At 41.0% G+C, this 14,513-nt stretch overlaps 1 protein-coding gene across 9 annotated transcripts in view; it reads right to left on the bottom strand.

The window, feature by feature from the left end:
- Positions 1 to 14,513, bottom strand: part of VPS53 (VPS53 subunit of GARP complex) — a 204,582-nt gene that overhangs the window by 50,827 nt on the left and 139,242 nt on the right. For 6 of the 9 annotated variants that reach the window (XM_071210441.1, XM_071210442.1, XM_071210443.1 and 3 more), the window contains 2 exons: positions 7,111 to 7,212; positions 2,087 to 2,181 (listed from right to left, as the gene is read on the bottom strand). In XM_071210441.1, the coding sequence (XP_071066542.1) occupies positions 2,087 to 2,181; positions 7,111 to 7,212 (197 nt within the window). The remainder of the gene's footprint in view (positions 1 to 2,086; positions 2,182 to 7,110; positions 7,213 to 14,513) is intronic. The other 3 variants (XM_071210446.1, XM_071210445.1, XM_012521708.4) reach the window with 1 other exon arrangement.

Raw genomic sequence — 14,513 nt, forward strand, 5'->3', positions numbered from 1 at the left:
ATACAAGAGCAGAGAGCAGGGAGAACTTGGTGTGGCTTTACAAGGCAGACAAAGGTCGAGACAACTTTTTTTGTGGGGGGAGGGAGGACTTATTAACATAGAAAATCATTTTCATAGTTCATTTTCTGGAATTATAATATTAAGTATTTCTGTAATCAGGAGAAGAAAAAGAAACAATTTGTATAACCAGAAGGTGAATAGTAGTATTGTTCCATTTAGTGACTGTACTTGAAATGTTCTTTGACTCCTATGGTTTATACCTGACAAATACCTGGAAGCAAGAATTTGCTAACCCATGAAGCATTAAAAAAAGAGTGCTGAACTTCAGGGCCTAATTGTTTTCCCAGGAAACTCCCCGTAAGGAGCTCTCGCAGCTGTGGCTGTCCTCCCTGTGGGAGGCGTTAGCTGGTTCTCTGGGCCTGCTCTGGGGGCTGCCTGGTGCCCTCCTTGGGTCTGAGCCAGCCTCTGGGCACTCAGCCTGCTTCCAGCATGGGGAGGGGGGCGTCCACAGTTACTCTGGACAAACACACAGGGACGAGGAGGGGGGTCCTCCTTTTCTTATACTACCTCACATGAAAGTGGGCATTGGAACACAATGCTGTGACAAAACTTGGTTGCAGTCAGCTGCTTTGTAACAATTTTCTGGAGCCTGTGTTTATGAAAAGCATATATATTAAACAGATTATAATCCATAAAATAAAATAAGAATCCATGAGTTTATACTGACATACATACATATATATATGCATGCATACATACATGCATTAGGGAGAAGGAAAGGCTCTCTGTATAGTAAAATTCCAATAATTAAATGCATAAGAAATGATAGAAATAGAGAATCAACATTTGAGAAACATCATAGTAATAAGTGTTTCAGACAGAAATCAAAGGATGCTAGAGTTAGCGGGCCAAAGTCTGATGAGAAACAGGATATTTACCTCAATTTAAAGTATCCCCCACAAGATAGTTCTAGAGGGAAAAGCAGTAACTTTACAGTGGAGAAGGCTGTCAGACCCCATTTTAAGAAGAATCAAAGTTAACATCACAAGTAATGGGACAGGTCAGCATGATGTGCCTCGTGATCCAATGCACTGAGGACACAATATCACTACTATGGTATTCTTGTAAGAAATGCATAACCTGAATTTAATCAGAAAGCAACATCAGACAAACCAAAATTGAAGGCCTCATACAAAATAACTGGTCGGTACTCTAGAAAAGTCAAGGTCATGAAAGACAAAGGACTGGAGAACTAGTCAAGATTAAAGGAGACCAAAAAGATATGACAGGATGTGAGGGCGATCTGGCTGTGACATCTGTCACCCCACTGATCGCCAGGGTTGACTGGGCTGATCTGGCTAGCTTGGCAGGTGTCTCCTTCCTCCCTCACTGCTCCATGTGTGTCCCTGCCGAAGATGTGCACTTGGTCAAAGAGGACGAACTTTCCCGCTAGACGAGGACTGTTCTTTGGTCAAGGGTATACAAGTAGCTGTGTTTCCCTGCTAGAATCTCCAAATAAAAAGATATGACAACTAAATGTCTGATTGGATCCTGGACCAGAAAAAGGATATTAATGGGATGCTACCTTCCGGATTTTCACAATTTGGGTTTTTTAAGATATTAACATTCTCAGGAGAAAGTGCATATGGGAATTTTAGTCCTATTTTGTAACGTTGTCTGTAAGTCTAGATGATTTCAAAATAAAAAGTGAAAAAAATTTTTTACTTGAAAACATATACATTAAAGATTAGGCTTTCTTTCTACATTTCCTAGGGCCTGACATTGTAAAGCCTGTGGGCTGACTATATAATGCTATATTAGGGCCACTACCCACATGGGAAGGGGGAGTTGGGATTCCTTTGGGACCTCATTAGAGTCAAACTCAGGTTTCTGAGATTTATAGACAATATAAATGATAATATTCAAAATATATAAAGATACCCTTAACTGGTCACAGGCATGCCTCGGAGGGTCACAGGCATGTCAAGTCCCTCATTCAGTCTCTGGAAGAAGCTGAGGTCCAACCATGACCACAGGTGAGAGAAATGCAGGTAGAAAAAAAAACAGCCAAGTGTCCATCACTCACTTGTCCTGGGACTCAATATACACGTAGAGATGAGGCTCAAAACACTTGGAAACGATGCCATGAAATGGGTTGTCTGGGACTTTTGGCTTCTTTGGCTGTAAAGAAAAGAAAAGAAAGGGAAAAAAGAAACTCTATACTCAAGAAATCTTGGCAAATTTTCAGGCAGTTTCAAAGAAAACATCCCTTCAAAGTTCACTCTAAACTTACAGATAAGAGAACATACAACTAAACTGGGAATATGTCCTCTTTGATAATTCATCCCAGGCTGTGAACAATAAGCCAGCTTTGTTAGCATCATTTACTTGCTTTGTATGGGGAAAGATTTACTACTACTTTGATAACACATGCATTTTCAATTTGGAAGTATTCATCATCCTACGGATGTTTTAAAAACTTAAATCCTGGCTAATAACAGCACCTCATATTTGTGCAGTGCTTTAAAATTTATAAAGTGCTTTCACATGATCTAATTTTGATAGCCTTCCTTTGCTGATGATTATTAGGCCAACTACTTTGATACCAAAAAATATCTCACTGATTTCTCACAACAACCTTTACTGCAGGTACCGGGACTACCATCTTAACCCCTAAAGAGATGGGGCTCAGAGGGTTCTAACAGCCTGCCCTAAGGCTTCTCCTCTGAACTATAACTCTTTCAATTACATTATTGCTTTCTTGCAGTGGTCCCTAGACTTTTGGATTACACCACAAGTAGATGTAAAAAAGACAGGTGGGGGACTAAGATAGGGTACTAACTTCTTATTTTGCTGCTTTCTGTTCTCACCACAAGTTCCCTAAAAGAGCATTTTTTAATAAACCCAAATGTTATAAGGATAAAATCTCAGCATAAAGGCAGTCTTTCCTAAAAAAGGCCAATGAATGTCTGGACTAGCACAGGTCCCAGACTGATACTTGGAAATCCCTGATTTACAGGTCATCCAAGCAGGTAGGCATTTAAAAATTTTATTTGCTAGTTAATTAATCTTCAAATCATCTAAAAATACATGAGGATTTTCTTACATATTATTTTCTACTCCTAAGAATCTCAATTTTATCTTTCATCCAGTGTCAACAAAAGGACCTGAGCTGAAGACACATTTCTGAAGTTGATGCTAGAGTACAATTTGCATCTAATTTGGTACTCACAACATAGTTTTGTGAGTGTGAATTTTACTGCTCATATATTTTAATAAATACAGCCAAAGCTAAGTCCAGTGGAAGACAGACATAGTGATTACCTTTTCCTACTCATTTTATATAAACAGTGGCAATGGTTAAAAACATTTGTAAAAACTGGTGATGACCACCAAAAATTAAATGGGCTTACATTAATTTAAAGTGTAGGATCTATCATGGAGTATAGTGGTTTTGAGTAGGTGGCCCTTAATAGTTTTCAGGATGCATTGTTTTATATTTTCCAAGTCAGTATAGTATCTATTCCTTGTTATTTTCTTTTCATTACAGTGATTTGTAAATGACTAGCCAAGTGTGATTAACTTGCTATAAGACTAGATATCCTGACTTTAGATTTGGGAAACATGGCTACTATACTGTAATACCATTTTATCAGTTAAAACATACATATCATAAAAATAATTCTAAGTATTCTAATCATTCCCTTAAATTTTTTTTTCTCTTTCTTTGAAGAAAAATATTCACATTCCTGCAGGATAATTTCTAATTATAAACAGGAGTTTATGTGATATAGAATATTGCAATATTTTAAATCAACATGTATAATTTGTATTTATTTATGTGCATTTTTCCAACTGTTGACATCATGCTTTAACTGATCACTTTAAAGTAGCTACATGATGAAATTTAAATAAGGTCTATAGATCAGAGGATAGTGCTGTAGCAGTGTTAAATTTCCGGATTTTGATCACGGTGTGGTGACTCTCCCTGCAGGTGACTGTTCCGCCTGCCTCTGAAGGTCCCCTCGTCCTGTCACCGTAGCACCTAGGTCCTCCTGCAGCATTTTTAGTGTGTTGGAAGCAAGAAGGGAACAATGGGAAGGAGTCCCTGAATGTCCTGTTTTCTTACTTGGTTTCCACAGGGCTGCTTCTGGCCTAAAGCTGTTTTGTGAATGTGCTGGTGTTGAGATAGTAGGTGCTGGAATTTCATCTCAAACTAGTGTCTCTCTTTGCAATATCCAGCTCCCCAAAGGGCTGATTCTCAGCTTAAAGAACAGACTAAGTCATTTAGCAGTAGCATTCAGGCTGGATTTCTGGGTGTGTGAATTCTGTCCAAAGTTGCAGATGTTTAAGCTATTTCCTCCTGGAGTTTGATGGAATAATAAAAGGTTACTGTTGTCACAGTAAGGAGGTCTGCAGCTGGTTCCATTTCCTTTTATTACTATCCAATGTAAACAGATTAAATCTAACTGCTCAGATCACCAGAAGGGTACATTTTAAAACCAGAAATTCTGTATTTCTTCTCTTTCTTTCTTCTATACTTTGAGCAACCTCATTCTCATTTCAGATGTCTTTTTTTTTTTTTAAATCATTGGGAATGCCTTTCCTTTCTTGGAAACTGATTATCCAAGCCTCTGCACAAATTAAATACCTATTTTCAAGTTCACTCTCCCTTCTCAATATCCAAGTCTAAACCATAGTAGTGAACAACCCTTACTTTGAGGTCACCTGCCTACTGACTGCAGGCAATACGATGGCTTGGACAACCCAGGACAAATGGAAGGGCCTTTGATCTGACTAACTCTGGCTGAGTTTACCACTAGCATCCTGTGGACACCCTCCCCAACACTTCACAGGGTCCCTACTTTTCCTGTGTATACAGCTCCGAAATCCAGAAACCTGACGGGACAAGGGAGATTCCCGAGCTTCCACCTAATCAGCCACAAGCAAGACAAGTGCTGGTGAGGCACTGGGAGGTCAAGGTTGGCACGTGAGGAGGTGTTAGTCACTGGTATATAAGTTTTATTATTAATGAGTAATAGCCCATGAAATTTGCAGGTAGATCATCTAGTGTAGGGGTTATAGTCTTTTTTAAAATCAGATCTGAAACCTGAGGCTTCAAAGAAATTTTACCTGGCAGCCCACTATACAATCAACTCAAATATGGAATTGCTGTTTGCAAGGACATAGGTCCCTGGCCTCCTCCCAACTTCCCAGTGTGACATTTGATGGAAGGACCAAGGAATATGGTTTGAAATTCATTAGCCCTCTCTAAAAATGAAGAAACTAGGGAAGTCTAGAGAGAGTCAATAATCTTTCTAAGGTAACATGGCCAAATGATGAGACCAGAACCCAGCATTTCCCTCCTACACATGACTGCTTTACTTCGTATATCTGTATACTTAGAATGAGCAGGTCTTGGTCCTACAACAGGAACTTAAAGCTTCCATGATGAGCAAAAAGTTCCATGAGAAAGGAAAGTCATGTTTTAGCTGGCAAACTGATTTTTGTAGGTAATGGGGGACTCTCCACCATCATTTTCTTAAAAGACTAGCTAAAGGGATAACATTTTGTAGCAGCACTAAAAGCATCTAAGAATTTAACTGCATAATTCTGAACATGACAATGGCAGCCACTGGCAGTGGTGAGAAATAAGAGCCTAAAATGGCACTACCACACAAAGCATGCTTGAAGGCTGCAGGTAGATGACATATTAGAAGAATGAGCTCTGCACCAAACTCCACCCTCCCATACCAGTCCTCCTTCCAAAAATGTAATAGACGCAGTTCCTTAGCTAGAATAAATCTTTTATTTTCCCCCATGCTAGCCAAGAATATGATGGCTTTAAATCAGTTACATCTAGTCCTACAGATCTCTGGGATACAGCATCAAGATATCCCTCCATTTTTGTCCAAGGGATTCATTTCTGTGCCCTCCACTCTTTAGTGAGACAATGAAGTATAATAAAGAGAACACTGGGAAAGGAATTCTAGTCTCTGACTTCCAGACCTGGCTTCCAGTCTTAGCTCCTCCTCTTACTAGCTAGGTGATCCTGGGCAAGTCACTTAACCTTTCTGAGCTGCAGCTTCTTCACCTACAAAATGAGAGTTAAGCATTGTGAAGATGAAATGAAATAAGGCATGTAAAAGGCTTTTAAACTATAGAGCACTGTGATAATATGAGGTGTGTCCCTATTATTACAATTATTTAAATCACTGGACCAAGCTTATTTTATTGTATTACTTCAGAACTTCTCCTAGAAATTCTGCTTTCTTAGCATCTGCCAGGGTTGTACACTTTCCCTCACTGTGCTAAGAATATAGTTAGCTGCAAAGTATTTGACTATGGGTTCCCCAGAGCAGATCTTTTCAGCCAGCCTCCCTTTTGGTTGTGTCTGGAGCAAAGCTATACCATAAAATAATCCTCTAGCAGCCAACTGCAGACAATTAAACAGAAGGATCACTAATCCAGAAAGGAAAAGTTCTGATTTACTGCTCTACCCTCTCATCATAAAATGGCAGTGAAACAAAAACTCCATTCTGTAGGATAAACGGAGAGGAAATTCTAGAGTTGGACAGAAAAATCAGAAGGAAATTAAAGTGCTAGTGTTTGGAGAGTTTAAAGTAATCTCCAAATACGCTATTGGTCACCTTGATATTTCCAGGCCTCCCGGATGCTTCCAGGCCTAGAATGATCTGCTTACAATTGTGTGGAGGCCTCTCCTAAACGAGGTCCCTGCTAATTTCACTGGCCTCTCACATCATCACCATACCAGAGGAGAGTGTAACTGAATGCTAAGCCGACAAGTTCAGGAGATGATGAATGAGTCACAGCAGAATTCTGCTGGCCCCACCAGATGGGCTAATTAAGCTTGTGCATGTTGCTAATCTGGTGGTTAGGAGGGTCAGGAGCAGAGAGGTGGGGCAAGAAGGACTGCTCTTTCACTCAGCTGTCCAAATGCGCTTTCAGATAAAGTCTTTCTAAAAAGACCACCCAAGAGGTAATCTCTGACTGTGGTCAATATCCAGAGACATATATCTGGAGAAAGTGGACCCACTATCAGAAGCAAACACTGGTTTGGTTCCACAAGGTAATGCAAATCAGACTTACTGGGTCTATATCACCTTTCTCTATCGCCAGTTCCTCCATCTCTGGTGTTGGCTCGTCTTCCAAGAAGGGATTAGTGGATGGTGGTGGAGACTCAAGTTTTTTCTATTAGGAAGACATGAGAAAGGTAAGTATTTTCTGAACATGTTCAACAGCCTTCCCCATTGATCTTCTGTGTATTCCAAGTCTCCCCACCAGCTAAGTCATGATGTCTAAGCTAATGGATGAGAACTGAGATGCATGGACCACATTTTTACCTCTAGCCCTTCACAATGCTTCTCCTGCTTCCTGAAACCTTACTGCCCACCTATCCCAATCCTAATCTGGCTAAATCTCTTTAATCCTCCTCTGTTCAAATTAGAAGCCTTTCCTGCCTGCCCAGTTTTGGTTAGATGTCCCTGCCACATGCTCCCATCCCATCCCATATACCACCTACCCAGGTATTTATTAAATTATTATGACTGCTGGGAGTGGATGTGGCTCAGTTGAGTGCCTGCCTCCCACAGGGGAGGTGCTGGGCTTGGTTCCCCATGCCTCCTAAAGAAAACAAACAATGAGCAGACAATGAGGAAAACAATGAGCAGGCAAAGAGCAAAAACAAATGAGTAGGGAGCAGATATGGCTCAAACAGTTGAGTGCCCACCTCCCACATGGGAGGTCCTGGGTTCAGTTTCTAGTGCCTCCTAAAGAAAAACAGACACTGAGCAAAAACAAGAAAACAATGAGCAAACAGATGAGGGAGCCATCTTGGGGTGGGGAATAACAACAACGATACCACTTAAAAAAAATAAATTACATCTGTCCACATATGTGTCTTCTCTCCACTGATTCCATGATGGCAGGGGTCATGTCTGTCTTATTTCCTGTATTATCTCTGGTGCCTGGCATTTCATAGATGGTCAATAAAGATGAATGAATCAAAACACCAGATGGGTTTGAATTCAAGAACTACAAAGTTATTTTTATGTGTCCTGGATTACAGACTGATGTCTCTTATGAAATTAAGTCCTATTACAACCACAAGAAATCTCCTTGAAAAGAATTACTTCCTGGCTCCCGAATATGACCACTATTTCAAGATACATTGAGTGAGGCCACATGCTAATCACTGAGTGTGGCCATGGGCTAATGGGAAAGCTGGAGGCAGGGGAAGTGGGTTTTAGCTCCAACTTTGCTGTGGTGGCCAAAATATCTAGCTTCTCTGAGCCATAGTGGCCTCATCTGCTGAAAGAGGAGAAAGTCACAGGACTATCTGAAGTATCAAATGTGGTGAAGCGTGTGAACTGCTGGGAACAGCACATGATACTCATGAGGGGCACTGATGATGATAATTCCAGGTCGATTACAGAACTGAGGCAGCTCTTTGGAATTTTGTTTACAAATTTGACCTAGAGAGGCTATTTATGCCTTGAAGTTGGGAGTTTTAGCAGAAAGGAAACTAATTGGATATGCAGGATAAAAGGGATTGGTGGATGCTGGGGATAAGGGGAAGGGGCAAGTGATGGCATGCTGAGGAAAGAAGCCAGGTGGAGAGAGGGAGTTTCTAAATGTGTTTGTGACATCTGAGCATATACCAGTGGAGCAGCTTGAACTGATTCCTAATCCAAGAAGGAAAGCAGATGGCCTACAGTGTGAATGACTTTGCCAAGTGCCAGGACACCGGCTTGAAGATACTATAAAAACAAAAACAAAAACAAAAACAAAAAAAATCCAAAAGAAACAAAACTAAACACAAAAATCAAAAGCCACATCTCCATCTGGTTTTGGTGTTAAGACTATTCTACTTATACTCATTTAAGCCCCTTGATTCTTGCCCCAAATTCTTGGATGCAATTATGTAGATAGATGCAGCCCCAGTGTACGAAGAAATCCTTGTAGTTACTGCATCAGCTCAAAGTCATCATTAGCAGCATGATGATACTGTGGTACCCTAGTGAGAAACAATATGGTCTAACAGCCAAGCATAAGGTTCAAATTTAGACACTCCAAACTTTGGCTTCTTTGACTGATAAGGAAAAAAATCCCTATAAATGTAAAGCTAATTTTAGAAAGCAGTGTTTCTTTGAAAGTAATATTCTAAGCTTTAGATTAAAAAAAAAATTGCTAGTATTTTAGGGAGGGAAGGGAATCTACTAAGCCTAAGTTTCAACAAAACTACAAAGAAAAAATAATTCGTTCATATTGGATTCCTGATAACCTGCTCAAGAGTAGGTGTTGAGATCAGGCTGTTGAGGTGAGTCTCAGTTAACTGAAGTTAAAAATCATTCAGTGATACAAACAGGATTTAAATTTTTGAGCTAAATGTTCTTCACTATTGCTAAATCTACCAGATCATAATTGTGATCATAACAGCTCACAATTATGTCCAGGTGGGCCTTGCTTTTTTTTTTTTTTTTTAGAAGTTACCAGAGATTGAACCCAGGACCTCTTACATGGGAAGCAGGCATTCAACCACTTGAGCTACATCTGCTCCCTGATGAGAATTCATTTTTCATTTGTTTTTGTTTTTAGGGGTATTGGGAATTGAACCTGGGACCTCGTACGTGGGAAGCAGGTGCTCAACCACTTGAGCTACATCGGCTCCCCTGGGTCTTATTTTTAAAACAGAAAGTGTTACTGGAAATTGTGACAAAAAGCAGATATTGGTATAATGGACTGGGCTCTACTTAATGGTGAAGAGCGTCAAACACAAAAAGCAGCACTGAATAAGCAGAGCAATGTTTGAGGCCATGAAAGTGGGGCTTCCCTACCTGTTCAGTGTTACTGGGCCAGAAGAGTCCCAAGGTTTCTTTACTATTTCTATAGTCTGTACTATTAACAAACTGATGAAATTACTGAGTAGGAGCCAAGGATACTAAGGAGACTCAGCGCTCATTCATTTGAGGGACACACATTCCAAGTATGCACCAAGTTGGTACAAGAAAAGTGAGTCATTCCTCCATTTATCCACTCAGCTAATGAATGTGCTGGGCACTAGAAGCAAGGCAGTGAGTAAGACAGACCATCCTCTGCCCTTCTGGAGATTATGGTCTGGTGGGGGACAGCCTTTAATCAAATAACCCCACTACTATGTGATAAGGGCTATGAAAGAAAAATAGAGGTTATGAAAGCATACAACGGGAGTCCACAAAGCTTCCCTAAGGAAGTGATGCTTGGGCCAGAACTGATGGATACCCCAGAGTTACAGTTGTGACAGGGATAGAAGTGGGGTGGGGGTGGCCAGGGCTACTCCAGCAAAGGGAAGAGCACGTGTTTGCCACCCATTCAACTGCCAGGTTCTAGGAATTCACTGTGTGCCAGGTGCTCCACTAGGCACTAGAGATACAACACTATGTAAGACAGGTGAAGAGGTGGTGCACTGGGAAGAAAATGAACCTTAGGAACTGAGTTGGGCTGGGGGGATAGCGGGGAGGGGCTTCTTTGTATAGGGTGATTAGGGAAGGTCTCCTTGAGGAGTTGATACGTGAGCAGAGAGCTGACTGAGGAGGAGCTAGTCTGGCAGACCTGGCAAAGAGCGTTCTTGGCAGGAGAGCCGGTGCAAAGGCTGGAAGGAGCTTAGTGAGTCTGAGAGAAAAAGGACAGCGGCGCTGCACCAGAGGTCAGAGGGCATGAAGTAAGAGAGGCAGCAGGAGCCCAGTCACACAGCCTTCCAGGGGTCATGTTAAAGGTTCAATTATATTCTAATTGCAAGTGGCAGCCACTGGGGGTTTTAAAAGAGTCATATAATCTAATTTAGATTTTTAATAAAATATCATCCCACTGCTGTGTGGGAAATGGACTTTATGGAAGGAAGAAGAGTAGCTTGAAGAGCCTGCCACAGTGTTCCAGGCAAGGGCTGGTGGGGAGCTGGACTAAGGTGGTGTTAGAGAGAGAGAAAAGTGGCCAGCCTAGGGATGTATTCAGGAGAGTGCACCAAGAAGACTTGCCAAGAGTGGATGTGAAGGGTAAAGGAAATGTGGTCCACGATCACTCGGTTTTCACCCTCAGCAATAGTGCAGCTGGTGACTGAGCCGGGCCATCCTAGGGGAGCAGTGAGAGTCCAGGCTCTGGACCTGACCTGCCTCGGTGTGAGTCCAGACACCACTTGGGTATCTTGCTGAATTTCTCCAAGCCGCAGTTCTCTCACCTGCAATGTGAAGGGCTATAAAAACCTGCCTCACAGGGCTGTCACAAGGATTCAAGGAGGTAATGTACCTAATGCACAAATATGGAGAGAAAGCTGGTATGGGGGAAAAGCTCACTAAGTGGGAGCTTTGCTTAGTGTTTAATAGGGGTAAGCAACTAAATAATAATTCTTGTCTCTCTTAATGAAGCAACTCCCAGTAGGGAAAGAAGTGGGACCACAGGCTCAGAAGTCTTGTAAAAAGAATTTCTTTTAACCACCACAAGTGAGATCCTGTCCCTACTATTTTGTCCCTTTGGGATCTCTCCAGGAAATGAAAGCAATGGGCCAATCAAATTACAATTGCAAAGGCACACCAAGCCCCTCCATTCTTCCCTTGTCTAGCATAAAGCCCTCAAAAAACTATACATACCACCTTGCCGGTAAAGGGTCTATCCTAAAAACCCTGAAGTGTGTATACAGACTCCTGCTATTAAGAGGGCTACAGTACTGTGCAGATTAATTTGCTGTGATGAAAGAACATGTTTTTGCAGAGAGCAATCACTAGAGCAGTTCTGCCTTCTGTGTGAGCACCGTGTTGTCAGAGTTAACCAGATCACACTTCTCATGCCTGCTGTGCAGCTGTTGTATACCATATAGAATTACAAGTCTGGGTTTAGATTTTAAATAAGTCAAATGACATACTCCATAAGCTCGAGGGCTGCTAAATGAAACAAAAAATCTGCCAAAAAATGACTTTCTAATTTTAAAAGAATTCATTCTATTTACTAAAATGCCAGTTGATTACAAGGCCATAGAGAAATGCAAACATCTTCATATAGCAAGTTAATTGCTCCTGATTAAATCACATGGAATTCCCAACACCTCCAAAACACTGTCTCATTTACTGGGAGGAAGAGAGAGCCTGGCTTTGGTCAGTAACATATCCTTATCTCTGTCTGCCTGCACAATTCCCTTTCTTGGGCCTGGCAGGATACTTTAAATTATCAAAGAAGGAAATCTGAAAGGGAAGGCTAATCCTTTTCCTTTCCCTAGAGAAGAAAGCTTTCAGTTATGAGTTTAAAGTACCACAGCTTCCACCTTTCTCATTCCAAGAACACCTTACTTAGGCCCAATTCCTGATTTGTCCATAAAGAGCTGGCCTGGAGGCATCAGCTGATAGTCAAAGTTGTAAATACAGAGCTATACATACCCAGAGTTTAATCCCCACTTCCCCATGGCTCCCTTGTCTGTCTGCTTGCTGTGTCTGCTCGCTGTGTCTGCTCATTGTCTCTGCTAGTAGTGTCAGCTTGTTGTCTGCTCATTGTGTCTGCTCATCTTCTTTAGGAGGAACTAGGAACCAAACCTTGGACTTCCCATATGGGAGGCAGGTGCTCAACTACTTGAGACACATCCATTGCCTGCTTGTGTCTGCTCGTCAGCTTGTTGTGTCAGCTTGTTGCATTTGCTCATCTTCTTCAGGAGGCACTGAGAACTGAACCCAGACCTCCCATGTGGGAGGTGGGCACCCAACTGTTTGAACTATATCTGGTCCCCCCAGTGTTTAATTTTATTGGGACAACTCTCCTGGTATTGCTGTGTTCATGTCTCCCATTGTGATAGTTATTGACAGGTCTCTTTCTTCTACTAGACCACAAGTACCTGTCTGGCTCAACTTTTCATCTTTCCCCAAGGCCTAGCAGTGAATGCCTGGCACAAAGAGAAAGCTTGAAAAACTTTTGTGAGTAAGGGCTGGTCAGTGAAAAGCTCTAAATAAAATCCTCTTCAGAAACATGGGCAATATTTTCTATTTTCTATAAACAAAACAAAAAACCTGAGGGTGTATATGTGCATTCATGCATGCAAGAGGGTCTAAAAATATATACCCCACCTACTAAACAGTGGATACCTCTGGGGAGAAGGTTTGGATTAGGAGAGAAAGGAGGGAACTTTCAAAATATTTTATTCTATTTGAGTGTTCAAAAAGCATGCTCTTTGATGTAAACGGAATACTTACTTGAAGAATGAAAATATTTATAACTAAACTCATATAGCATTTTCTAGGACCCTTAATTTTTAAAAATTGAGATATAATTCACAAACCATATGTGGCAGTTTATGAATTCCAAAAAGAGAGATTGTGTTTGTAAACTGGTCTGTTCCTCTGGGCATGACACCTTTTGATTGTATTAGATTCAGCTGAGATGTTTTTGATTAAATTATGTTAAGATTAGGCCTTTGATTTGACCACATCGATAGATGTGGTAAGTTTGAGGTCCTGCCCCCTTCATGGGTTCTATAAACAGACAATCAAGGAGACACACAGAAGTAGATACAGAGAGAGAGCTCCATAGACATGGCAGAGGCTCCAGGAAGAGAGATGAGCCATGCGCATGTTGGTTTACAGCAGACCTTGTGAAAAGAACAGAGCAGCTGAGCCCGGAAAGAAACGAGCCCTGGGCAGAGAGAGGAGCACTACACCAGCCTATAGCTGAGACCACAAGAAGCTGGACCCACGAAGCTTTAAGAGGGAAGAGGAAGGCTGAACCCTCGCAGACATCACCTGCCATCTTGCTTCAACACATGGCAACAGAGTGTGGTAAGGAAGTAACCTTGAGTTGGACTCTTTAGGGGCTTGTGACGGTAAGCTTCTATGCCAAATAAACACCCTTTATAAAAGCCAGTAGATTTCTGATACTTTGCATCAGCATCCCTTTGGCTGACTTATATACCATAAAAGTCACCATTTTAAAACACAATCCAGTGGTTGTTAGTATATTCACTATTCAATTTCAGAACATTCATCATCCCAAAAAGAGACCTCATACCTGTTAACAGTCACTACCCATTCTCCTCTCCACCAAGCCCCTGGAAACCATTCATCTAATTTCTGTCTCGATGAATTTGCCTATTCTGGTCATATCATATAAATGGAATCATACAATCTATGGCCTCTTTAAAATCAATTTATTAATAAAGCATATAATCCATCCAAAATGTACAATCAATGATGTTTGGTATAATCACATACTTGTAACATTCATCCCTTCCATCATTATTAGAGCATTTTCATTATTCCAATAATAAAAATAATAATAATAGAAGAGACAAACAAAAAAAGCTCCTCTCAATCTCTTTATGCTTCCCCTGCTGTACACACAGTTGTTATTTTGTCTAATTTATTTATATTTATATTTTGTACAAAGGGAGTCAAACATGTTAATATCTTTTGTCAAGTTTCTTTCACTTAGCATATTTCCTTTTTTTTCCAAACTCTTAATGGAAGATGATTAATATATTACTA

The sequence above is a fragment of the Dasypus novemcinctus genome, chromosome 21 (assembly GCF_030445035.2).
Source record: "Dasypus novemcinctus isolate mDasNov1 chromosome 21, mDasNov1.1.hap2, whole genome shotgun sequence".
NCBI lineage: Eukaryota > Metazoa > Chordata > Mammalia > Cingulata > Dasypodidae > Dasypus > Dasypus novemcinctus.